Source organism: Stegastes partitus, unplaced genomic scaffold, assembly GCF_000690725.1.
Source record: "Stegastes partitus isolate 25-593 unplaced genomic scaffold, Stegastes_partitus-1.0.2 Scaffold104, whole genome shotgun sequence".
Taxonomy (NCBI): Eukaryota; Metazoa; Chordata; class Actinopteri; family Pomacentridae; genus Stegastes; species Stegastes partitus.
Genome location: NW_007577835.1, coordinates 79,141 through 105,656, shown reverse-complemented (window position 1 = coordinate 105,656; position 26,516 = coordinate 79,141). Strand labels below are relative to the sequence as shown.

Here is a 26,516-nt window from a genome sequence, read left to right as displayed (position 1 = left end):
ATACCTATGATCTGAAAAGGATTGTCCTGATCACAGCAGAAAGATGGATTTAGACTCAATTTCAGCAGCAAATTGTAATAAAACTTTAAAAAATTAGTCAAAAAATATAATACTTGTATCATGTAGTATATATACTTGTGTTTATATTTTGAACTTGATTAGTTTAATTGTTACAATGCTAAATGATCATTAAAGATACATCTACAGTAAAGTTAGGATTTTATCTCCATAAATTAATCCACCAAAAATCTGTTGATATCAACCAAAGCAAATACATTTAATTTGACTGACATTTCTGTGGTCTTGAGCATTTCTTTGTCACATTTACATAATGATCTATAATCAAAAGTCATGTAGCTCTTCAGCTCTGTTCCCGTATCATTTTAATGACAAAAAAAATCATAAAAGAATTTTTCAGCTCACAAGGGTTTGAGCTAAAGACCTTTAAAGAGTTTGAGTAATTATATGCATAATGTGTTTGAGCAAATATTTGAAGATGAATTGTGACGGCCGTGCCCACAGCCACACAAGTTGAAGAATTCCCACACACTGATAAACACCATCACCACATGTTCAATTGAGTTACAGCCACTTAAACTACACACACACACATCGTTTGATCTGTTAAAAAAATAGGTTTATGAACACTTTGACAACACTGTTTTCCAGATGGAGGGCACACATTTAGTTTACATTGTTTTTCATTTTGCTATTAATTCAGTTGTCTTTTCTTGGAGTTACCTGGCTGCTGCATGATGACAGATGGGGGCGGAGCATGGCTTTATTCTGAAGGCCCTCTCACAGACCAGACCAAGAGCTCTGATATCATGGAGGGGATTTGGGTTTCTTTGTACTGGTTGTAGTTGTTGCTTATATACTTTCCCCTCATGCGTTAAATTTGGTCTGATCAGCCAGTATATAGTCTGACAGGACTGTTAGTTGAGTTAATGTCCAGTTTTGTTCGCCATATGTATCAGTAGAGTTATATTTTGTTGACCTCTTTTAAAGGACCCTACAGCTCTGATTTTAGTACTTTCAGTTGTTTTTTTTGTAAAATAATAAAATAAATCTGTCTTTTGTGAACTTTAAATCTGTGTTTTTGTGCTTTGACTGCTTGATCCACGACATAAATACTGAAATTAGTAAAGTGAAACGTGCCAAAATGGAAAAGTTGGGAAAGGTAGATTTCAAAAGTAATTTAATTTAAATCAAGTCATGTCTGAAATCAAATGTTTATTTGATTATATTGTTACTATATGTACCTAATGGTAAAGGAATTATAGCTTTAAAAAAATATAAATCAATCTAGCTTTTCCAGGTACCTCCATGTTGGTAACAGGGTGAAGCCAAATATAGCAAATAACAAGTCAAACATACAATAAAACGTAGGCCTTTGATACCTGAGCTGAGCCAATCAAGCTTTTTATAGTTGATTACCTATTACTGATGAATACTTAACAGAAATTTGAAAAGGAGAAGGTTTATTTTTCCAAATTTTTGAAGCCCAAATGTCCTCCAATTCTGGAATGACCCAAATATGATTATTACATATCTGCACTTGAGTCTCTGAACTTGATCCAAGACATTTGCAGACATTTGTGAATTTCTGACACAGGTTAGGTCACACGGCTGTTGATACCGACGGTCTGTCATCCACAACTCTGATGTAGTCCAACAATCTGGCTCCATCTCCAGCCGTAGTCCGGAACGTCACACCCACAAACACGCTGGAGCGCTGACTGTTGATGCACTCACTGGCAGGATGTTTAGTGTTTATCTTCAAGATGCGGTATTTAAAAAATCTTATCGACTAACGACACACACACAAACCATGACGGAAGTGTGTGTTGCGACACACCCACTGAGAGAGCACTCTTCTCATCCTGCAGCGCGCAAAGACGCGGCACAGTTACGCGTCGGTTTAACCTCAGATCACAATGATTCTCCTGCTAACATTATGTGTGTTATTTTTACGTCTGGATGGTTTGTCTGGGACAAACTCTACACATTCACCCAGAATGATATTCACGGACAAAGGTAGGAAATATTTCTCTTTACTAGTCCGTGTATGTTGTCACAGTTTCTTCAGTGGGTCAAAGTCAAAAGTAGCACGAACAAGAAAAATGCGTCCTGCCTCTCATTTAGTTATTATTTCCTCTGTTTATTCAGATAGTCTCACTGAGACACGGGGTCTCATTCTGAAGACAGACCTGTTGACAAAATAAATAACGAGAAATACTATTGCAATGCAACACACTTCTTCTCTTTTTGTTTAAAACAAAGATAAACAGCAGTAGAAAGGACTAAACCAGCTGTACATTTACACTGTCCGCAGCATGAATGAGGATGAAGTGAGCTATTTCTTTGAATTTTGAGAACTGATGTGATGTCTTATCATTTAAACCTGCTTGCATTGTTTTAAGAGTGTCGTGGTAAAAATTTAATACACATTTTTAATTCCAAGGTGCCATTAAAGTCACAATAATGTTGTGATATCAGACCTTCCACAAAGTATTTCTGTACAGAAGAAAAAGAACTGAAAATTAACAGGTTTACACAAGGTTGCAGTAAGGGAAGTTGTGACTTCTCCAAAGACATGTTGACATTTTTTTTTGACATTTAATGAAGGCTGAGTTCCATTTAGCTGCTTCACTTTCAGAGCCTGCAGTGGTCCATTCTGGATCTATCTCCGTCCTACAGGGAGAACAGAACTGAGCTACAGCTGATGTTATTAGTTACACTTATGATTACACTAAGTCAGCATGTCTTCAGAGAAAACAAGTATATCCACTGGAGTCCTGACATGATATCTTATAAACAAAGACTCAGTTCCATCCCCGTCAGCAACAGCAGGTGTCTTATCACATGAAGAAGCGGGAAGAGTGAGTGGGAACTAGGTCACATGAAAGGACCGCCATTGTTTTCATGAGATCAATCACACCGGCTTTTCAGTGGAATCATTAACTTATAAACGAGAACTTTGGTCATGCAGAAGTCTGTTAGCTTGTAAAGTGAAATTGAGCTTCATTTTTTTGTTGCTTTTCAAAACCTCCGTGTATGTTACTACCAGTTGGCAGCTCCTGTGTTCTTCTTAAAAGGCTTGATGTTTCCCGCTTAGGCTGTGTTTTATGACTCCTCTCTGCTGGTAAGGACTTGAACCAGCATTTGGAAAGCTTTGTGCACAAATAAGCTAAACAACTACACAAGAAAACAAAAAAGTTTCAAAGCTTTTCATTAATTTCTTACACTGACAACAAACCCACAATTGTTTGAGCAGCAAAAACGACGACAAAACTTCTCCAGCCTGCAGCCCTGAACTGAAAAGTGTAAATATTCATGATGAATTGTCAAAAATACACAACTGAGGCTCTCAAGTCAGTTTCTGCATCACAAATTCAAACAAAGAAAGATGGACAATGAATAGATCAAATTAAGAGACCAGTGTCAAACTGGTTTAACAGTTTTCCGAGACAGTGTTCTTGCAAAATAGTGACGGGGGTTTGTTCTGTTGTAACGTTTACATACATGAAGGTGAGCAAGGTCATTGGAATGGCTAACTCAGACGCCCCTCTAGCTCACCTTTAGTGACCCATGAACAGGGGCTGTCGTTCCCCAACGCAGCGGTCGTGAGTTCGACTCCCGCTCACGACAGTTTGCTGGTTAACTCACTGAGGAAAATCTGGCACAGCTGCATGGCCCAAATCATCAGCGTGGTGGGTTGCTGCACTGAGTTTTATTTAATTTATCTGACCTTTATTTTACCAGGTAAAAATGTTTGAGAACCAGTTCTCATTTGCAAACTTGACCTGGCCACAACTCTCGCCTCTTCTCTGAACGCTGCAGGATCTCTTTGTAGACGTTCTGGTTGATTGTCTGAACTGGAAAACTCGTACTTTGTAGTTTGGCTTTGAAATACATCTTTTGTGACCCCGCCTGTGGAACTTTTCTGACACACCTCATATGTTAGTCTGGATCAAAGTAGTGAACCGACTCGGTAACATTACTCCCCATGACACTGCTAACAACACAGTTCTTTGTTGTATAAATACATTAGTGTACAGTTGAAATTTGACCCTGTCCTTTGTGCACCCAGTCCATGTCATGTTTATCATTCAGTTTTTTTTTTTTTTTTTTTTTTTCAATCTTAGAAACTACAGTTAAAAGGTCGTCTATACCTGAACAACACAGACCTGTTCAGATCCTCCTGGAAGGACAGCCGGATACTGTCACAGCTGTTGGACACACATACCTGGATTCCTACGACTTCCAAAACCCCAAGAAGGTACTGAATGACTGTACTACAGCAAACTGAGCTGTTGAATTGCTGCTCTGAAATAAACTTCATCATGATATGGAGGAAAGTAATGTCCCTGCATTACGTCTCTTTACAGGCTCCTGTAGAAAGGAAGGTGTTATGGGAGGACTGCCCCGGCAATGTGAGTGGTATAAAATGATGAAAGCAGAGCAGTTGGGCTGTTGGTTCGATCTGACAGTGACTTATTGATGGATCTTCTTTTTATCATTTAGGATTGCAACTATAAAATCACCGTGGTCCACCAGAGGAAAGATGCTCGCCAAGTGTTTGTTTGTGGAACCGACGGCAGTAAAACACTTTGCTGTGACATGGTAGGACACAGCAGAGATATTGAGAACTGCTATCACAATGGGTGTACTTATTGGTGGTAGAAAGACGTCTGTAGCTGTGCTCTGTTGTAAAAAGTCTCTCCACATCAAGACACTCCTTTGTTTAAAATGTCTTTATTATGTTGACTTGCCTGAGCCGGACTGGTAAGTCGAAGCTCTCCATCTCTTCAATAATACTATAAATATATTAATAGCAAGGAAAAGTCAATACAATAAAGACCTTTTAATCTCAGGTTGTACCATAGTTTGGAGGGAGTCTTTTTCTATTGTGCTACCAGTAATGCAGAGCTTTTGGGAGGTCTAAAAATGCACTGTGTGTTTGTTTTCTTTTTTTGTAGAATTCATTAGAGCCGTCACCCACATGCATTCCCTCTGAAAAAATGAGGAGTATATCAGAGACCATCATGGAATTTACCATTAGGGATGGTGAACAGTTTGCACTTGTGGGTGAGTTGATGAGTCTCTGATTAACCAATCTTCTCTGATAAATCCTGAACGGTTACTTTCCTGTCCTGGCCTGTTTGCTGAACATATGTGCTCTTTTTTTAAACCAACCAACCTTCTTTATGTAGCTCAACGTTTGTGATAATTATGTTGCACCAGTGTCTTCTGTTTGCAGCTATATGATACCTTAACATGTGCATGTTTGTTCCAGAATCTGAACAAAGTGCAGATCTCTACATTACATACTCTGGAGCTCAAGACTATGTTGGCATTTACAAGTTTGGAGAAAAAAGAGTCAGACCAGCGAACAATAATAAAGGTATTTCTATAGAGAGAGAGACTTATTTTGTTAAATAGTGTCAACTTAAATGTTCAGAGACAAATAACTCTTATGTTTTTCAAGGTTTAGAGCAGTACTATGTGGGTTTGATGCTCAGCGGAGGAAGAGACGCTCCCCTACAGGACAGAGTTTATGCCTTTTATAGGCAAAAGAACAGAGACAAAGGGCTGTACAGTGAGATGTGGCTGCCTTTTGTGACCCAAGTTTGCATGGTAAGAAATTTTTAGGATATATATTTTTTTTAAATGGGATTAAACAACTGACAGAAACATTTTTGCTTGTATATTTTTGTGCTGTAACCATATTCATATACTAATCACTGCATGTGTGCCGTGGAGGAGTCCTTGATTCTTTGACTGTGCGTTGCTTCTAGGCAGATGTTGGTGGACCAAAGAACAACCTGCAGTTTAGCTGGACGTCTCAGATGCACGCCAGGCTCTTCTGCGGAGACCCCGACAGCAAACAGCATTTCTCTGAGCTGGTAGATACGGCCATTGTGCACGCAGACCGATGGCAGGACTCCAAAGTCTATGCACTCTTCAGAAATGAATGGTAAGACGCAGCTGTCACTGACCGCTTCTACAGGATACTGTAAGGTTTGACTCAAGTGAAAACACTGCTGTGACGTTATGAGATTGTATCAGTTGTAATGAGATAATTATCTCAAATCTGACATGAAGTGCATGATCAGTAGTCAGCTGCTTGTGTAATCACATCATGTGCTTTTCCCAAAAACGTTAGTGAACTTTCCCTCAGCATCATAAGATTAAAGTCAGCCAAAATGAAAATAAAGATTAAAATTGGAATGACTCATCTGCAGCTGTTTAGTCCTCCTGTAATACAGCCAGGTCATTGTTGTTTCATCTTCTTGAACCAAGTCAGACTCCAGAAACACAAACCACCATGAGACAGACAAAGACCTATAAATGGTTGTTGACACAGAAGAAAGAAAAACAGAACTTTAAATCTTCAGTAGACAAACTGAACAAATCGTGATATCAACTTCCTTTGACTGTGACTATCACATTTGATCGGTCAGAACAGATGACACTTTGGGGTTTTTTTGTTCCTCTTGTGTTTTGTGTACAAAGTTTAGCTTCCTGGACCGGCGTCGTGTCGGGTCAGCTGTTGTTTTTTTTGTCACAGTTTATTACTAACGTGACAGAAATCTTGTTGACCTCTGTGCATTGTCTGGTTGATGCGGATGCGTCTGTGTAAACCTGCTGACTTCTTGTGTCTCTGCAGGGGGATGAGTGCTGTTTGTGTCTACAAAGTACAAGACATTGACAATGTCTTCACAACCTCCCTGTTTAAAGGCTTCACCCCAGACAACCAAATTGTCCGGCCTCGGGAGGTATGAACCGTTCTAACTTATCTGATGTGAAAAGTGTCATTATTTAAAGATCCCTGCTGTGTTTTGGCTAAAACCATGTCCTTAAAAATAGTTACAGACCACAGGATGTACCATAATTTCCGGACTATTGAGGCAACCTGAATATAAGCCACCCACTAACTTTAAAAAGAAAACTAAATTTGTACATATGTAGGCCGCACTTGTCTATAAGCCGCAAGTGTTCACGTTGTAACATGAGATAGTTACAAAGAAAGATGTTACACAGAAAGATTTTTTAAACTTTTAATTAAATACGTAACATACACAAATACGTACCGTAAATGCTTCTTTCTGAACAGTGCCTGTAACACGACAGGTTAAGAAAATAACCAGGAAACGTCATTGATCGCTATCTTCATCTTCCTCCTGTGCACTAAAACCACTAAAGTCGTCTTCTTCAGTGTCAGATTTGAACAGCCTCAGATTTACTTTGTCACACACTTCCTCAGTCTCTCTTTCGTTGTTGCTCTCAATGTCACTTCCGTCTCGAGGCAAATTTGTACATAAATTAGCCGCATCATTGTTTAAGCCGCAGTGTTCAAAGTGTGCGAAAAAAGTAGCGGCTTATAGTCCGGAATTTACGGGAACAGACATGACATAGCTTGACAATTCCACTAATTTACTGGGCTTTTTGCGTATTTTCTTTTAGCTTGAAATTCAACAAATGAAATACCCAATAACTCAAAGCTAAAGTGAGAAAAAAAGGAAGCTGGAGACAAGTTTTACCACCAACTCATGATTCTAGTTATTACTGTAATTACACAGCAAAAAAACAGAAAGCTTGACAGCAACTATGGTGGATGAGAGTCCGAGAACATTCAGCTGGTGTGCAGCAGCTGGACTGAAACATGCACCTTTTTCCTTCAGTGTGTTCAAGATAGCACAAAGATTTCCTCTGACATCCTGAGGAACATCGAGAAGACTTCGGAGATGAAGGAATGGGTCCAGCCTGAGGGTGCCTCTGGCCCAATTCTCTTTAATCATCACAACTACACTCATATCCACATTGACCGTTCCCAGCACATGAGGAACAACACGGTTCTGTTCCTGTCTCTGAGTGAGTAATATAATCACTTAAATTAGGAAGGATGAAACTAAAAATGGTTCTGCTATGCATGTGTTTGTACATTTGAAGATGACTAATCACAAGTTCCTCTAAAAAATGTGCTACACTGGGTCAAAGCATTTGAGCAACCTAAAAGTTTACTTTAATACACAGTGAGACACAACACAGTTACGGCAGCTCTCAGTACTGTAGCACCTACGAAAAGTATTCACCCAAGTTGGAAGTTCCTCCTTTAATTGCTTTTCAACATTAAATCATAGTCAATATAAACAGGAGTTACAATCTTCAACAGCTGAGATGGAAGAGACTGGAAATACAATAACTGTTGCCTGTTCTGTAACAGTCAAAGCTTTATGGGAGAGTGCAAAGAAAAAGTCACCGTTGAAAAAAAGCTGATATTAAATCTCATCGAGAGTTTGCCACAAGGTAGATGTAGGAGACTCTGAAGTTAAGTGGATGGAGTTCCTTTTGATTGAAGAGGCCATAATTGAGCTTTTCGGTCATCTGACGAGATGCCAAGTTTGGCAGACACCAAACACTGCTCATTATCACAAACACACCTTCCCCACCTTGAAGCATGGTGGTGGCAGCATCATGTTGTGGGGATGTTTCTTCGCAGCAAGGCCCTTGAGGATTTGTAGAGGTAGAGGATAAAATGAATGCAGCAAAGTATAGGGATGTCCTGTAAAACAACACTTAGGAGAGATTTGCTTTTCAGCAAGACAGTGACCCAAAGCCTACAGCCGAAGCTGACAGACAACAAGGTGAGTGGCCGAGTCAGAGCTTAGATCTCAATCCAATTTAGAATTTGTGATTGGACTGGAAAAGAGATGTTCACTCACAGTCCCCATGCTAACTGACAGTGTGAGCAGTTTTGCAAAGAAGAATGGAGTAAAATTGCTCTGTCCAGATGTGAAAAGCCAGTTGAGGCCAATCCACAAAGACTCAATACTATAGTTGCAGCTAAAGGTGCTTCTACTAAATACTGGCTTAAAGGGGACAAATACTTATGCAATCAGTTATTTTATGTTTTAGATTTTTAGTCGACATTGCTTTGTAGAAATCTATTTCGATGTTGACATCAAAGTCTTTTTTTCAACATTATGCCAAAAAGTCCAAATTGAATTGACCATGATTGAATGTTGAAAAGCAATAAAAGGGAAAAACTTCCAAGTGGGGTGAATACTTTCTGTAGGCTCTGGAGCATCTGGCTGGAAAACAGGCCTGCAGACTTGGGTCAGCAGAAGAGGACTGACTAAGGAAGCTTGTAAAGGGGAGGAATAATCACCTCAGGGACAAATGTAGATGTGTGGTGTGACTTATTGAGGGCTCAGACACAAAGGTTTTCTGTATGGATCCTACAACTTAAAGGCTTCGCACAACGGTGACCGTTTCCACAGAAAACCAAATAGAAACACAGTACAAGTTTGTGGTTCAAGTGAACTCTCTACAAAAGTGTACACACTACCCTGTGTCCCAGATTCGCTTTAGCCTGGCCTCAATATACATGCATAGCAGAGAGAAAACAGTACCTTTAATGTTGTTACAGGAAAGCTTTCTCATGTTTCTGAAAAGGCCTTTGGTTTTGGTTTTGGATTTATTGTGACTTCCCGAAACAGAGCGCATCCTGTGGGATTTTCACATCAGAATAACATTTTTTCCCCACCTCTTATGAGTATCACAATGTGTGTACACTCTTTTTGAACTTTGGCTTTGTTGAACTCCCCTCAGGACTTTCCAAAAGATACCTCAGAAACTGTAAACATGTGTTGACCCCATAGTCAGATGTTAGAGCAACAGTGTCTTCTACCTTCAGTACTCCATATATTGCTCTGTGAGTCCCGTAATGACATAGGTGACCATACAGTGAGTGATGTAGGCAATGCCAAGAACACATACAGTCAGCTGATAACTGTGGATGTATAAGGGTGGCTGTATTTTGGGCGGCTCAGGTGGTGGAGTGGGTTGTCCTCCAGTCGCAAGGTTGGTGGTTCAATCCCCTGCCCCTCCACAGTCGAAGTGTCCTTGGGCAAGACACTGAACCCAAAGTTGCTCCCAATGGCAGGCAGCACCTTGCAGGGCAGCTCTGTCACCATTGGTGTATCAGTGTGTGTGTGAATGGGTGAATGAGAAACACATTGTGAAGCGCTTTGGTTGAAGGTGCTACGTAAGTGCAGACCATTTCTCATTTATAAGGAAAGCCTGAAGCCAGCGTTTCACAATTATCAAGCTATTTTGTGTTTACCAGAGGTGAGGTTTTTGTTACAGAGGGAAGTATCATCTAAGGTCATGAAACCTGGGCTGTGAGTGGGAGGGCTCTGTGCTCAGACTGATTGTGTATTTAGTCATTGTCTTTCTTCCTTCCTTTGCCCTTTTATAGATAATGGAGGAGTTCACAAGGTGATGCAGAACAAAAACCAAGCCTTCATCATTGCAGAGTATCGACCTTTTAACCACAGAGCGCATATTCAAGGCATCATCCTACACCCTTCCTCTGTGAGTAACACACCACTGCCAACACATCTGCCTCTACTCAACCAAGATACAAGAGTGGGGGGTGTGGAACGGTTTCATACCTGTGGCACTTATGGTTTTGTCTAGTGGAAATGGTGATACCTGTTAAAGAAGAGCATGAAACTTTATCCTTTGAATGAAGTTCAAACTTGTTCTTTTTGTCAGAATATAAAAGCCCAGTACAATCATTCAATGCGTGTCTCATTGCAGAGAAAGCTGTATGTCTACTCCACAAATGAGCTGGTCCAGCTGGATGTGGCCAACTGTGGCCGGTATGGAAACACCTGCCAGGAATGTGTCTTATCCAGAGATCCTTACTGTGGCTGGAACGGCACCCACTGCACCCCTCAGACAACGTAAGACCTCTGAGCTTCACGTAACTGCACACCAGTGATCTAAGGCTTTGTTTCCACCGCAGGTTTTTTTCCAAAGGAACTAGGAACCTCTGTATGTATGTATAATGGAACTGATCCAGTAGTATAACTTTCAATTGTGTAGGTTAGAGTAGTTTCACAGTGTTTGAGTGGGTTTTTGTTTTTTTTAGTGTTTGAGCAGCATGGAGAACATTGATCCATGCACTCTAGAATAGGTAACCATGATCCAGCTACAACTAAACCATTTGAATGCAAGAACTTATTATTTTCATGTGAACATACAACTTTGATGGTTTGTTTGTGTACTTCAGGGTTGCATTTTGGACATTTTGAGTCTGCTTTGCTGCTACTACTCTACTTTTCATCATCATCCAGCATTGCTTATTAGCACTTTTCGTGGCCAACTCACCTAATGATAACATAGTATAAGTCATTTTACCACAGTGCTTGAACACTCGACCATACCAGCAACTAGTTACCAAGTCAGCAGACTTGCTGCAGCTTTTTACTTTCATATTGTGCACAGTGTGCCTTTTAACAAGCAACCACAATGCCCCCAATTCTACAGCTGTCATAACACGTGTCTCAGCCATGACTTGTCCTCACACGCTAAAGCTACAAACACTGTTAACAGAACACAATCACTAAACTCTCCCGACATGATGATGTTGTGAATGTTCTTCTCACATGGCAGCTCTGTGTTTCCACTTAAAGCAAACTGCAATTGATCACTTGCAGCAGAACTGTAAGGATCACATGTATTTTGACTTTGCATTGACAGTTTCAACCCACCTCTACGCATGACAGACTTTTTTCTCAGAAACTAGAAGTAACACATGTGAAAAGAGAACAGGACAGAGGAGTTAAAATTAGATTTCTCAGTATGTTGAAGTGGTTTTTTCGGTGTGGTTAAGCTTCAGCCTCCAGCCCCCACCTACAAGCAGGAACTACACCTGTGATCACGGAGTTTTTTTTAATATGACGCAACATAAAACATTTATCAAATAATGATTCACTCGTGGGCCGCACAAGAGAGGAAATGACTGTAGTATCAGTCATAGATCATATTTCTTCATGTGCAAGGACTGACAAAGACAAAGGAGGCAGGAGGCATCATATTCTTAAATGGGAACTTTTTACACTATGTAGTATGTTCTTATATACAATAAGTAAAGCAAAATCCCCAACGCTCCAAATGTGGGAAGCTAGTTTACGATTCACTGAGAACAGGACTGTGTGTGCAATTTGTTTGAATTTGCCATTTGTTTCATAAAATAGGCAGGCACAGTCAAAGAGCAATGGAATAGCACTTGTTAAGATGTTACATTCTTAGTATACACACTAGATAATGATCATTAATGATAACTGAGCTTATTTGTACAAATAATTCTGGAATTTAGAGAGAAATGTAGATTTCAATGTGACCATGACAGTTGTGCACCTTGTTGGAAACATTAAATCAAGTATGAATTCAAATGTCAGATGTTCTTGTGTATAGGTGGAGAGTTCCTCACTTAGGAAGTTACATAAAGGTGATACTAAATGAGCTGCACCTTTTCTTTCACAGTGGGACTCTGCAGGATGCTGAAGGGAATCACGCCAAATGTCCGTCGCAGTTACAACGTCACGTCCCTGAAAAAGGTAGTGAGATATTTAGGAGTTTACCAGTCTGTATTGTTTATTAACAGTGAACTATAGAATTATTCACATACACAATTCTACAATTTCATTGAGCTGGGTCTTTAGTCTTTTCTTAAAGACTGAGAGGGAGTCAGCAGATTGAATAGAGTTTGGCAACTCGTTCCACCACCAGGGAACCACAGAGGAGAAGAGTCTAGCTATCCGCCTCAGGCCCTGTTGTGGTGGCTGTATCAGGCGGTTTTTGTTGGTCGAGCGTAGTGAGTGGGAGGGTAGATCCGACTGAGAGAGTTCAGGGAGGAGGGAGCTGTTCGACATGCTGTATATGATGAACCAACAACCAAGAAATACCACTGATTTGTGACTTGATTAGTGGTTTAACATTAACTACAATAAATGCTGACTGCAGTGAACATGATAGAACTGATTGATATCATTCTGAAAGGTTTTCCTCACACACGAATATTTATACAAGCCACACAGTCATTTTTAATAAAACACTTGCCCTTTACAATAACCACTCAGCTCCAGAACAGAAACAGAAAAACGCTTCCACTACTCAGAGTTTCTGCAGAAGTGGAAGAAATGATTTTAGGGGTTGTTCACAGGCAGACATCAAAGAATTGAGGGAAATGCCCTTTTCAGAGTATCTGTCCCAGAGCAGGCAGGGAAACTGGTAAACAATCAAAGTTATTCAGTGCCTCGTGCCCCAAACTGTGCATTGAGCCCTTTGAAGAAGAGCAGCAACTCAGCTTTTGGACAAATCGAATTTTCATAAAATTTCTGACAGTCAGTTTCTCTCTAGAAGGTTCCTACAGCAATGTCCTCACTGCACTTAAGGGAGAATAATTTAGCACAGAGCCTACAGAACCTGCCTCCCTACAGGAGCATTAGTCAAATATATATGTAAAGCATTTTGGATATATTGACTCAGAGCAGACAGAACTGCCTCAACAGCTCATTTGGCTGTTACCAAATACTGCCCGCTTTTATCAGGTCTAATTGACCTGCCCACAGTGTTTCTGAGGAAGCTCTTATTAAGTCTGCCAGTCCTATCTGTACTGTAGTTTCTGAATCTGTTTTTGTTTGTTACATTAGTGAGGAAATGAGGCACCTCTGAGTCCCTAAAAGCCTGTACCAGTGTTCAGATTTTCATGCCCAGCAACAAAAACTTTGTCTGACCTGTTTGAGCGCTGCTTATCTCACTTCCTCTGTGACTGTTTCTGGCACAAAATTCAATTTCCCTTCTAAAGCTGTGAGCAGCACTACTTCCTACAACAGCAAGCAACCCATTTTAATAAAAGATGGTTACATTCAGTTTATACACTAATGTCAGACCACTGCAAAGCATCACCAAGAAACTGTTTGCCTACTTTGCTTTTTAAATTTTCTTAGAACATATATTACTGGATGTTGTTTTGTGGTCTGTTACTTGAGACACTCAGCTGTTTTCTAATGAAACTGGCATAATCAGAAACAGAAAGTGTTCCTCCTATATGCCCATATGCTGATGATACAGCTCTTTGCTTTGGTAATCTCTTTGGATATGCCTCAACACGTACGGTTAACCAACTTCCTCATTATCTACAAAGCCTTTACTAGTTTGCATTTCTACATAGATTAAAGTTCACATGCAAATGAGAGCAACAGCACTTCTGCTTTTTTTGATAAAACATGTTCCCTCTACAATAACCACTCACCTAACCGGTATGAATGATCTTTATCTTTGTGTTCTACTCTGACTTTAGATCTGTTCCTAACCTACTTTTACTGCACATTTGAGCCTTATTTCTCAGGTTCATTATTAGATGTACAACCCCTCCTGGCGTATCCATTGCATCGTGAAAGACGTTACAAAGAAACCAAACTGGTTACAGATTAAATAAAGAAAACAAAGTAAACATACGCCTTAAAGCTAAATAGTCTTTCTTGTGGTGTTGTTTTTTGTTTTCAGTATCTAGGTATTCCAGTAATGTTCAAGATCGACACAAGCAGGTGACCAGCATCACACTTCGCCCTCAGTCAAAGTATTTCCTGCAGTGCCCAGTGTCATCCCGCCATGCCCAGTACAGCTGGCGCAGCCTTCAAAGCTCCACATCCTGCAGCTCGAGGGAGGAGCAGTGCCTCCTTCTGATCAACAGCATGGGACCTGAGCAGGTGGGAACTTACGAATGTGTGTCAGAGGAGATGGGTTACAGCAAAGTCCTGGCACAGTACCAACTGCAGCTGGAGAGCAGAGCAGTGGGTCAACTATCAAGCCCAGTGGTCTGGATTTGTGTGATGGTTGTTCTGATTAAGAATTTACCCTGGTAGTTCAGAGTATTAGAGAATACAGCAGAAGCGAGTACATCCCTGTGCAATATCACTTAAATGTCAGGCCCCACAGTAGGTCAGTGTGACTGAAGTCAGTACACCTTTCCGTACTGAGATTCAGGTCTTTTTTTTTTCTTGCATTTAGTTTGTTCACAGGCTGTAAGGTGGCTCGGTGGTTAGCACCTCCGCCTCGTAGCTAGAAGACAGGCCTTAATACGTACAAGGAAAAACACCCAATCTGACAGCAGCCACCACAGAGTCACACCTCTGCATGGGTCATCAACGTGCAAAGCATCGAGGCAAAAGCAAATGAAGGCAGCAGCACTACCTCAGACTCTGCCTTCTCGATTAATATGGCGTCTTTCTTTACTTAAAAGAATTTTATCAAAAGGTCAGTGATGAAGTGATGATCCAGGTGGGAAAAATCGTACCTGTTTGTGTAAACTTTGCCCGCCGGGTTTCAAGAAGCAACTCTGTACATCAACAACGCAAAAAAAAAAAAAAAGAACAATGAACTAGTTCATTTTTGGAACTGTAAATTTAGTTCCAAATTTTGAATTATGATCTGAACTAGTTTATTTTAAAATTTGTGAACTAAACTTTGAATTAGTTCATGTAGAAATTGAACTTTCCCAACCCTGCAGCTGGGATAGGCTCCAGCCCCCCTGCGACCCTAGTGAGGACTAAGTGGTGTATAGACAATGGATGGATGGATGGTTTGATGATTGAACATTGACTTATTGCCACACACATTGGCTGGAACTGTGATGTTGTAAATACTTTATTTTGTTACTATTTCCTTGAATTTAGAAAGTTATTTTACTGCACTTCTAGTATTTACTGTCCATAAGAGAAAGAAGGTAAAAAGTACAATATATATGTCAAGGTCTAATGTTAGATTTTAGCATTTCTGAATCCATTGATGCTTTACTGCACTTGATGTCGTCGTGTTTTACTCCTAAACCAAGCTCGCTGCAGTGCTGAGCCCAGTTTGTGCCTTCCATCTATTACTGCATGAACATGTAGCCAAGAAGCCAAAGATGGAAATCTTAGAAACGCCTTGCTTGATTTGTGTGACACATTGATATTATTTGGAACAATGCAACATATTTGTAAATATGAATTAATGTATGGAGTTGTTATACTTATCAAATTTTGCGACTGTCATACAAATCAAGCAAGAAGAAAGCGTGCACTGTAGCAACTAGGCGCTCTGGTTTAGAAAGTGTGACAGAAGCCATTAACCTTCAGGGGTTTTTGAAAGATTGCCAGGGATTGCTCCTTACAAAACCAGAATGTAAGTAGTCATGATGTCAGCAGGATAGTATTTCATTTTAGTTCTTTGGGAAAACTACCTGGAAGTTTCTTGCAGCTTTTTTCCTTTACTGTGAAATTCTGTGTAAATGGACGTGATGCACTTTGCAGATCTTGTAAACTACCTCAGACCTCTGACCTGATTGCAACAGCCATTTTATGTTCCTCAGGACGTCTCTGTTTATCGCGTCAACAAAGTTCAGACTGTGAATTACTGCTGAGATGCTGAAACAAAGAGAGTTGAGACATCCTTTTTTCAGCCGTTCCTGTTTTTAGAAAGTGTGAATCTGAGCACAGAGATAGCACAGCTGTGACCCTCAAACAGGGCTCCCATACAGCAAGCAGTTTGCCGTATCGCCTAATAGTTGAGCTCATATGAAGCAAGCCATAATGTTATTCAATGCAAAAGTCAGTTCACCTGCGTTTCTACACTTGGCTGCTTACCGTTAACTCAAATCCAAGGAGCTGGGTAGCACTTTATTTTGTGTGTGTTGAATTCTGTGTTTTCTAAATCTATGACTATCATCAATAAGGCTGGTTGGCCGAGTTGAGCTTTGATTCATTATTTTTAATCACAACAGCTACAGTTGTCCTCAAATGTATTCATATCCTCCCATTAAGATGGAAAAAACAGGTGTCACTGAAATAAGTTGAAATTGACAAAAGTAATAATAAATAAATAAAATCATGAAAATCATGACATTGCTTTTGAATTGTGGTTCAACAGGAAAAAAAACAAAAAAAAACAAGCATGATGAGACCCGTAACCTAATATTTAGTTGAACAACCCTTTGAGCCAATTACTGCAATCAAGTGTTTTCTGTAACGCCCAATCAGACTTCTGCACCTGTTGACAGGTATTTGGATTATGGCCCACTGCTCATCAGCAAAGTGCTCTAATTTGTCTGGGACAGTTTTTTTTGTTTTTTAAAAATTATTCTTTTAAACCACAATTCAAAAGCAAAGTCTTATTTCACTAAATTCTAATTTAGCAAATTTTTATTTATTATTACTTTTTTCAGTTTCTAGTTATTTGAGTGACTATTGTGAATTTTGCCTTTTCTTTAATGGAAGGGTGTGAATACATTTGAGGACGACTGTATACTCAACTAGCGTACAAATTGCACTCAAAATAACATTGTTCTCGTTTTCTCACTTATCTCTAATTGTATTCAGCCATGCAGACAGCTTTGGCCTTATTGTATATTTTCATCTCTTATGTTTGTGTGATCATTTGAAAACTAAGGAAATGAATTCTGCTGTACATGATGGGTCCCAGTTTCAGACGTTGCTGTTTTCCGTGCACACTGGGTCTTTGTTGGCAATCTGCGTAATATAATAATTTCATTTTAAAATATTTTTTAAGAAATACTGTTAATAGTAAATTCTCGTTTCATTCTGTGTGAATGTGAGAGTGTGTGTGTGTAGGTGTGTGTGATTGTCCATTGGACCCCAAGAAAGAATATGTAGAAAATATTTGTTGGTATTCATTATAGACTTTTATACTATGCAAAATACATTTTCTGATAAGTTGATATAGTTTTGGTTCCAAATGCATGACTAACGTCCCTCTTTTCATATTTTAAAAAAAAAAAAAAAATCTTAAAAAATAAAAAAAAACAATACCTGTCGCCTAAAGCAAATGTTTGTAATATTTCCCTCCTGCTCTGTATGTGAGGGATGCATGATATTGGATTGTTGCTGATATTTATTAAAATATATTTTTCTATTATTTTGGCCCTTTGCTGATGCAAATGTGAATGTATTAAGCCTAACATGTTTTTGGGGAATTGACCTGAGAGCAGATGCAGATATAATATACAGTTCCTTTAAAATATACACAAAACATACATGTGGAACAATTTATTTTTATACAACATTTTCAGGCAGACTGCCAGACAGTTGCCGAAAAGTCAACTTTGGGCCGATCCCAATATTTAACTTTAAATCTTCTATTGACTAACATCAATGTCATCGTGCATCTCTCGTCCATAGCTAAAAATGTTTGGTAAGAAAATATTTTGTGCATTGCTTTTTTATATAAATAAAGATCTGTTTTTAATCCTGACGTTGACTGTCATTGTTCCGACCAGTTCAGTTCTCCAAACTTGGCCAGATCAACAGCTGTAAAATGGGAGCAGTTTGCTATGTGAACTCCCTCATGTTTTATGTGTCACTTGGCCTCTACAGACGTTGCAAAAACACACCTGTAGTTTCAAAGGAATTTTGTCACCTTTATAACAATGACGCGGCTGTCATGTTACACTTGTGAGGAAAATACAACAGAACCGGTCTTTCAGTAAACACAGGGCTGATGGGAAGACCAAATTTTCACAACTTTATGGCGACACTTCCTGAACATGATGTACCAGGAACCTGTAGGTTTGCAGTGTGATTGGTGCAAAGCCGTCAGGGTCACTGAGAAATATATTTATGCATCATCTTCAAATACTGGCACTCACCAAACCCAGAATGACAGAAATACTCATCTCAATAATTGAGCTTGCTCGTAGACTGCAACATGAGTTTACTGGAAAGCGCTTCAAAGGGCGTCAAAATAAATGTCTGGGTGTTTTACTAAGATCTAATCTGTGTGTTGCAGCAAAGCAGGAAAAGCAAGATTAACAGTGACGGCTGTAAATTCCACGTTAGCGAGAACAATATCAGGTGGCAGCAGAGGAAATAAAACAAACACACGTGGAAATAAGATATAAAGTAAAACTTTATCATGACATACAAGTTTAAAGCCCTGAGAACCATATCTTTATATTAACTAATATGAACAAAACTGAATGTGTGAAAAACCACTTTGGAAAAGTGCTCCTCTTAAATACAATCAGCACAAACCAGTTTTTTACAAGCATTCGTGTGTTTTGTCCTATTTTTTTTTGTTTGCTTTAATCAAAGAGAAAACTATAATAATATCAGTAATATCATTATTATCATATCCATAATAATAATAACAGTACAAAAATATGCACAAACCCCACAATTGAATTAATATACGGAGCATTGTACAAGCCAAAACAACAACATAAAATTGATAAATGAGGTATTCGATAACCACTTGCATATGCACCTGTTTTTACACAGATCAGGTTAGTTTTTAAACAATTTAAAACTGAATTAACTCCACAATCATCGGAGAGACAAAAGGTTCCGTAGACTTCCAACTTCACAGCTTCCTGAGTGACGAGACCTTGCCTGCAGTTACTGATGACAAAAAAAAAAGGAAAAAAAAAAAAGAAAAAAAAAAGCAACCAAATCCAAAGTAGCATTCAGCCAAGTGACCACAGCTTCTGTCAGTACTCGTCTCTCAATGCAGCTTTACATCGAACACAACGGCGAGTGCAGCCCACTGCCCTGAGGTACTGTGGTGTGATGAGGTGGGGGGGGGGGGGTCTCTAAAAGGACACACACAGACTCACACACACACACACACCTGTGGGTTTACAGGCACAACGCATCACATCCACACGGCAAGTCAGGCGGCAGGAGGCTGAAAGTTAGTGAAGTGACCAGAAGGTTGAAGCTTGGAAGGCTGACGCCAGAGAGAGGAATCCTACCGACCAACAGCAGAGGAGGACCGTGGCCGGACTGGGCAGTTTCAATGAAATAAATGCAACTGTGGCGCCACCTGCAGTATCTAGAATGTTATTACAAGTGTTCTCACTGCATATACTGAATATATATATATATATATACCTGCTTGCACACTTGCACACACACAAACACACAAAGGCAGTGAAGCTACACTATGGAGCAGTCATTGCTTAGACTAAGCAGATGAAACAGAAAACTTGGACTTAGAAACAAGAAAATGTTTTAGTTACACAGCCTAAAAGATTAAGCTTAACTGTTACTAAAAACAAGGTCCACCAGGAAGGAAAAAAAAAAAGGACCAAAAAACAAAAAACAACACGAATAAATATCAAAACTCAGTTCTTAACACAACAGCATGAATGAAAACTTGTGTCTAACGTCTGATTCAACTGTTTCCCCCCCCAAAAAGTGATGACTCTCCAAAGGATTAAGCTTGAAGAGAGAGTTTTCCCAGCCAGCTGAGGAGTGAAACCTGCACTGACCAGATCTCACCAGCAACTACTTTAAGGCAGCATCTATAATTCTCACTTTTATAAAATACAGTTATGTGTCGCGCAGGGGTTGTGAAGGGTACACTGAAAGACCAACAGCGCCGTCTTCGAGTCCTCAAACCCCCCGAACTGTGATCTGAACTGCAAAATGTCTGCAAAAAACCTGACACATAATGGCTAAATACAATCTAATAAAAGCAACAAGGCTGCCCACTTCAGATCACACTGGGCTTAAAGAGGTTTCTAAACAGTTAAAATGCCTCACATTCAACACAGATAAAGCTAGAAAATTTGTTTTCATCCTTTGTGGTGTTCAAAATGCTAAAAAGTTACTAGGGAGGAGAAAAGTATTTTACAATAAGAGGTACAGCTTCATCCAGCCGTCTGGATTCTCAGGAATTGGATGTTTTAATAAAAAGGGGCTTTTTATGGAGGCAGGCCGCTGTCCACACTGAGGGATGCATCCACAGTGGGCGCTGTGTTAAAAACCAGCAACAATAGCCTCAAACTGTACAAGATTAAATTAGGGAACCAGCTCAGGAGGCCACAGTATCTGGCCTTCTGCTCTGAATAATAAAGAGTTGAATATCTGCTATTGACGATCTAATCTGTACACGTCATGTCATCAAATTTTGAGTCTTTAAATCCAGTTTTTTTCTCACTGGAACTGTCCAATAACCAAGTCATGCCGTAAAATGTGAAAAAAAAGGGATTTACTACATCTCACCTAAAAGGTTTTTTTTTTGTTATTTTTTTTTTAAAACTTGTTTTAGGATACACTCAAAATCAGATTGAAAGAAGTAAGATGCAACATTTTTTTTGCAGTCCAAAAGAGACCTGCCTTGCTAAGCACCACAGCAGGCGTGAGCAGGATTGTACGTGGGATCATTCACCGACTGGGCTAGTCTTTGGTATCTAGCTGTGCAATAACCAGAGGATTAAGGTGTTAAAACACTGGTCACATGATTGTACACATGCATATCATTTCGCCACTGTCACGACTGCGATTCAGGTGCCTGCAGTCAAATTTAAGGTTAACAGGGTTGTTTTCGTGTGTTTTTTTTTATTTTTTTTGACTGCTGTGACCATGAAACCTTAACAATCCTAAAAAATCTGTCAGTGAGGAACAAACTTTTCTGTTCCTCTTCCCTGAAAAAAAAATGCAGATATATCACTCTTCTCTGACAAGAACTTGAGAAACCAAAAGAGAAAAAAAAAAATGAAAATGCAAGAAGTAGCAAGCATTAAACAGGTTCTACAAGTAAATACAGGAGCAAGATAGCAAGCCTGTCCCAGTTTTTTTTTTTTTGTCCCCAAAAACCACCAGCAGTGTGTCAGTATGTCTGTGTCAGTTTCAGTTCAGGTAGGATTTGGGGCGTCAAGTCTCGATGGCTTTGCAGCCGTATGAGGTATGTAGTGTAGCTCCCCTTCTCAGAGAGTCTGATGAGGTATTCGTGAAACAGTCATGTAGGCTTGTGCATTCTTCAGGTATGAATCCTTGTCTGTTTCTCTTTAATTTAACAGTGATTCCTTGCAGTTGTCACATTGCTTCCTGAGAAAGACGCCCTCCAGAGCAGAGAGGCCAGTATGAGGTGTGAGAACTATGCACTGACGATGACGCCTTCCCACTCGACTCTCAGCCATGCGGCTGTAGCTGCAGGAAGGATGCACGAACAAAGTGGGGAACAACAAACTCGTATCTGATTCTGTAGCGGGGGGCTAGGAATGCCTCAGTATAACCTCTGTGGGAGGAGACATGAGCTCGGGGTCTACTAGGCTTGTTGTGGGTGGGTGAGAGTTGCTGTTCCTCCAACTTTGTGCGTTCAATATTTAAAAGACAGCTTGTGCGGACCTGGGAGTGGTTGAATTTGAGATTTGTACTTCCAACCTGTCTAGTGGACTTGATCAGCACACGATCTCAGCTGAGGGCAGTAATGAAATGAGGTATTTAATGCGCTGATCTACAGCATCTGATCATTCACCAGTTTGAGTTCAGCAAGAGGCTACAGCGTGTTATAGAAACCTGAGAGGCCCGGGTTGGAGGCCTGTCACTGTGAGGTGGGTGCTCTGTACATGAGGTTTCATTGGTGAGAGTTACCCGACTTCCCCTGATTGCAACTAGGTCAAAAATAATACAAAAATAAAGTTGATTCAGGTTAAATATACTACAGCTCCTGAGGTAAAGACACCACTGCAGGTTACTTGATTTGAGGTATGTAAAAAGAGAAAAACTAAAAACAAAATCATTCTAAAACACAAAATCAAAAAAGACAACAAAATGGCAACAAACAAACAAATTGTCCTAAAATAAAACTTTTCAAGTTCAGTTGTGACTACACCTGTCAGTGGGTTTTGGCTGAGCTGATTGTGTTTAGCATGTACATTAGGATGAACAAGTGTATGTGTGTGTAGACTGTGTCTGTATGTATGATTGTGTCTGACTGATTGTGAGTGTGTGAGTGTGTGAGTGTGTGTGTGTGTGTGTTTGCATAAGATTAAATGCATAGCAGTGCGTTTGGACACATGTTGTCATACAATATTCTCAGGCTCTGTGTTCACGATTGGACAGCCAAGAGGTTGACAGGGTTGATGAGGTATTTGTTGTGCAACAGTTTCTTATTCTTATCGGTTTCTCATTGTACTGTATATTCATGCTGGGCCTCTTGGAGGAATTGAGGCCTGGGAAGCAGGTACAAAGGGCAGCCTCAGTTAGGGTGACCCACTGGGGGCCGGCTCAGCCGAGCCAGGACCCTTAGAGGAGGAGGAGGACGTGGGGCTGAGGGTCTGAGCCTGGGGTGCAGAGAAGCCAAAGCTGGTGCTGGTTCCAGCAGGGGAGGCTGAAGCAGCAGCAGCAGCCGACACAGCAGGCCCCGGGGCCCCACCAGACTTCTGGGCAAACAGGGTTCCTACAGGAATAAAACGAGAAGAAAATCAGCTGGAGCAACACTTCAGGACCACTGCACCTGTTTTTAGCCTCTCTATTTAACAAGTCTTTGTAATATTGTGTGATTTGCTGTACATGTAATCTGTTTTTGTTGTTCATTTTGTTTGTGTGCCGCCTCTTGACCAGGTTGTCATTGAAAATGAGAACCAGTCCTCAACTAACTTACCTGATAAAATAAAGGTTAAATAAATAAAATACCATTTTAAAAAGTAGTGTTATTACCACTGTGACTGTAAAGGTTCTATTTGGTACTGAAGATGACATAACGCCGCTGTACACACCTGAGTAGATCGTGCCATTAACCTCCACTGAGACAGTGATGCTGGCATTTCCATTGGTTGAGATGCTCAGAGACATGTCCTGCTGCTTCTCATCTGAGGAAACACAAATCACAGTGCACTGATTATTCTTGTGTCTCTTCACATGACATTTTACCTCCAAGTCCGAACATTAAATATACGATACATGTGTTTCTGAAAAAATGGTGGGAGTTGCTTTTTTTTTTTTAAACAAACGTGGCAACACTGACCCCTGGTGGTGATGGTGGGGGCTCCCAGGCGCAGGTTCATGGGCATTTGGGAAGCCATGGCCAGCAGGTTGTGTTGGAAAGCCTGTTGCATCAGGCGCTGCTGCTCCTCTGCCAGGCGGGCCATCTTCCTCTCTGGTCCCTCTCCACCTCCGGTCTCCAGCTTTTCTCTTAGCTGCTCCAGCGTGGCGGCTCTTGCCAAACCAGCAACCTGCTGCTGACCCAGGGCCAGCGCCATGGAGGGTCTCGCTGCCATGATTGTTGGGGTCAGGTCATCTGAGAGAGACAAAGAAGAAGAAGTTTTTAGCTCTACACAGACTAAAAGCTGAAATTCAAGAATCTCCACAGGGTCAAGGTGAACTGTTGTGTGTCTTTTAAATTGTTTATTTTTTACAAATGTTCTATCTATTGTGGTGTTAATTTTTGTTCCTTTTTAGATTGTATTATCATTAATATGACATAATGTAAATATGTTTCTATTATTATTTCAATTATTGTTGGTGTGTATTTTTGTAGTTGTTTTTTGTTCTATTATTTACTTGAGCCTGTAATGCTTGTTTTTGATATTTTATTGTCTGGATCCCAGAAAGACTAGCTGACGTCTTGGTGTCAGCTAATGGGGATCCTTTTAAATAAACAACTAAACAAATAGAAACTATGTTCTTAAAGCATTCCCTACTTTCATACATTATACTGACATTAAGCCGTTCTTTAGTCAGCTGATGGTCATCCTATGACTTCTCCAAGGGACCCTCGATAACTCAATTTTGGAAAACACCGACTTAAAACATAAAAGGCCTCGTTTGTAACTTGCAGTTTTGCATCAACAGCTACCGGGTCAGCATAACTACATGCCATGTGGCTACAGTATATAGTCACATAAAATGAGTGACAAGTTAAAAACAGTCCATTAGTCAAGTCAAACCGATACTGTCGGGGTCCACGGCGGAGTCACATTCCAACCAAGTCAAAGTGACATCAGATAACACAGCAGTGTAATGACAGTTATCAACAGGACCCTACTGATGTGGACTAGACGCTTCAAAGTTCATAAAGTGTCCTCCCTGGTGTGGGAACCATGTTATTAATCAGTAGTAAAGGTGAGGGCTCTCCAGAGCCTGAGGCAGAATCGGCTCACACATGAACTCTTAAACACCTGGACGGACTACACACACAGGCGGGCGTACACTCACAGAGTAATATAAAAACACTACAGACGGTGGGATACAGTGGAATGAAGGAATGTTAAGAGAAGATAATGGTACACTCTCGTACCAATGCACACATTTACACCCATTAGAAAAAGACAAAAAAATAAAATGAAGATGGGCAGGATCAGCAGCTCTGATGAAAACATTTTACTCTCAGTCCATATATAATAAAAAAAAGCCTCCTTATGTTGTAACAATGCTAGCTTTACTTGTAAGTACTTTTCTATTTGTGCAGCATCCATTCACAGAGGGCAGTATTACACCAGAAATGCTTTTAAGGGATCAGCACATGTGCAAGTGCAACACTGTAGTCAACACAAACCAGTACAGAGCAGCTACAGTCTCTGAAGTAAACATTTACCTGGTTCAATATAACCTTTATTAATCCAGAGGAGGGCTTCTGAGAATATATCTTAATTTATTTTTCCAGCAACACCTCTTTCACCCGTCACACTACACTCATGTCAGAGCTGTCTGCTAGCTTGCTGACAGGCTTGTTTTAAGAGTGTAAACCACAAATACTGTAAACTCATCTTCGCTTTTTTCCCCATTAATTTACCAAAAGTTTATATATCAGAATATGCAGATTTGTGAGAAGGAAAAAATAAATAACCTATATCACAATGAAGCGCCTACCTTTCTTCATAGAGGGTCCTGGTGAGGCCTGCAGGCCATTAAGGGCTGCCGAGGTCGCTGCGCTCAGACCTGAAAGGTGCATCTTGGGAGGTGACAGGATGTGAGGGGCTGTGCTGGGAGAGGGCGAGAAGCGGAAGAGGCTGCTGCTGTAGCTCGGGCGACGACCCTCACGTCGGTTGCTGTCGATGGCAGCCTGAAGCTCACCGGGGGAGCTGAGACCTTTCCTCTCGCACTCATACGGGTACAGGTATTTCATGTACCTGAAGAGGAAATCAAACACAAGGCAACACATAAGGTCACCAGAAAAAAACATTCATACAAGTAGAAGAAATACATCAGGGAATGTGTTTGTGTTTACTGGAGTGAACCACCTCTTGTTTGCTTGTCAAACAGATTTTACTATTATCTCCAATCACATCCTTTAAGCAAGTCTGTCTCATTTTGAGTACATTGGTTTTGTACAAAGCGGCTGTCCAAAGGTTTTTATTTTATTTTATTGTAAAGTTGTGTGTGGACATGGAAGGCACTGACAGACCACTATGTTTTAAGGTGGAAATGTGTCTTTTTATACACATATATATGCTCTTTATTTGCTAAATGATATAATAAATAGACATACAACATGCTGCCTGAACAGCCTCAATGCCTCTTAGCACTGATTTTCCAAGTTTCTAAACTCTGCTGGAAATAAAACATCATTCTTCTTAAAGACAGACCCTCATTTGGCGCTTTGACGACGATGCCAGAGAACACTATCGAATATGTCACCACAAAATTTCCCATCAGTTTAGGCTGAGATGTGGCGGCTGTGAAGGCCAGAGCACATGACTCACATAAAAATTCATCCTATTAAAGCACTCAGTGACCCATCGTGGACTATGGATGGGAGTGTTGTCATTGTGGAATAACCACTCCCATCAGGATGGAAATGTTGCATCATTAGATAAAGGTCACCTCAGATCAACTTTTTATTGAGTTGCAGTGACTTTTCCCTCTAAGGGGACAAGTGGGCCCGAACCATGACGTCAAAATGCTTCCTGCAGCGTAACGGAGCCACGAGATGTA

At 40.3% G+C, this 26,516-nt stretch overlaps 2 protein-coding genes across 2 annotated transcripts in view; one reads left to right on the top strand and one right to left on the bottom strand.

Annotated features, from left to right (window-relative positions):
• Positions 1 to 1,643: 1,643 nt before the first annotated feature.
• Positions 1,644 to 14,752, top strand: LOC103354313 (semaphorin-7A). The gene is made up of 14 exons (XM_008277639.1): positions 1,644 to 2,037; positions 4,149 to 4,282; positions 4,392 to 4,436; positions 4,528 to 4,626; positions 4,983 to 5,091; positions 5,300 to 5,407; positions 5,492 to 5,640; positions 5,802 to 5,980; positions 6,674 to 6,782; positions 7,689 to 7,878; positions 10,268 to 10,383; positions 10,612 to 10,757; positions 12,343 to 12,416; positions 14,368 to 14,752. The coding sequence occupies exons 1-14, from the start codon at positions 1,938 to 1,940 to the stop codon at positions 14,724 to 14,726; spliced, it is 1,917 nt and encodes a 638-aa protein (XP_008275861.1). The 5' UTR covers positions 1,644 to 1,937; the 3' UTR covers positions 14,727 to 14,752.
• A 7,666-nt stretch (positions 14,753 to 22,418) lies between these two features.
• LOC103354312 (AT-rich interactive domain-containing protein 3B) overlaps positions 22,419 to 26,516 on the bottom strand; it is a 52,347-nt gene continuing 48,249 nt past the window's right edge. Inside the window, exons 6-9 of the mRNA XM_008277638.1 lie at positions 25,452 to 25,711; positions 23,608 to 23,880; positions 23,360 to 23,452; positions 22,419 to 23,040 (exon numbers count right to left, since the gene is read on the bottom strand). Coding sequence (XP_008275860.1) covers positions 22,844 to 23,040; positions 23,360 to 23,452; positions 23,608 to 23,880; positions 25,452 to 25,711 — 823 coding nt within the window. The 3' untranslated portion in view covers positions 22,419 to 22,843. The remainder of the gene's footprint in view (positions 23,041 to 23,359; positions 23,453 to 23,607; positions 23,881 to 25,451; positions 25,712 to 26,516) is intronic.

Bases quoted from the DNA above. Each gene is read 5' to 3' on its own strand.
- LOC103354313 (XM_008277639.1), top strand. From the start codon at position 1,938: ATGATTCTCCTGCTAACATTATGTGTGTTATTTTTACGTCTGGATGGT. The intron at 5,641-5,801 runs GTAAGAAATTTT...CGTTGCTTCTAG, and splicing joins TTGTGACCCAAGTTTGCATG to GCAGATGTTGGTGGACCAAA. The intron at 6,783-7,688 runs GTATGAACCGTT...TTTTTCCTTCAG, and splicing joins AAATTGTCCGGCCTCGGGAG to TGTGTTCAAGATAGCACAAA.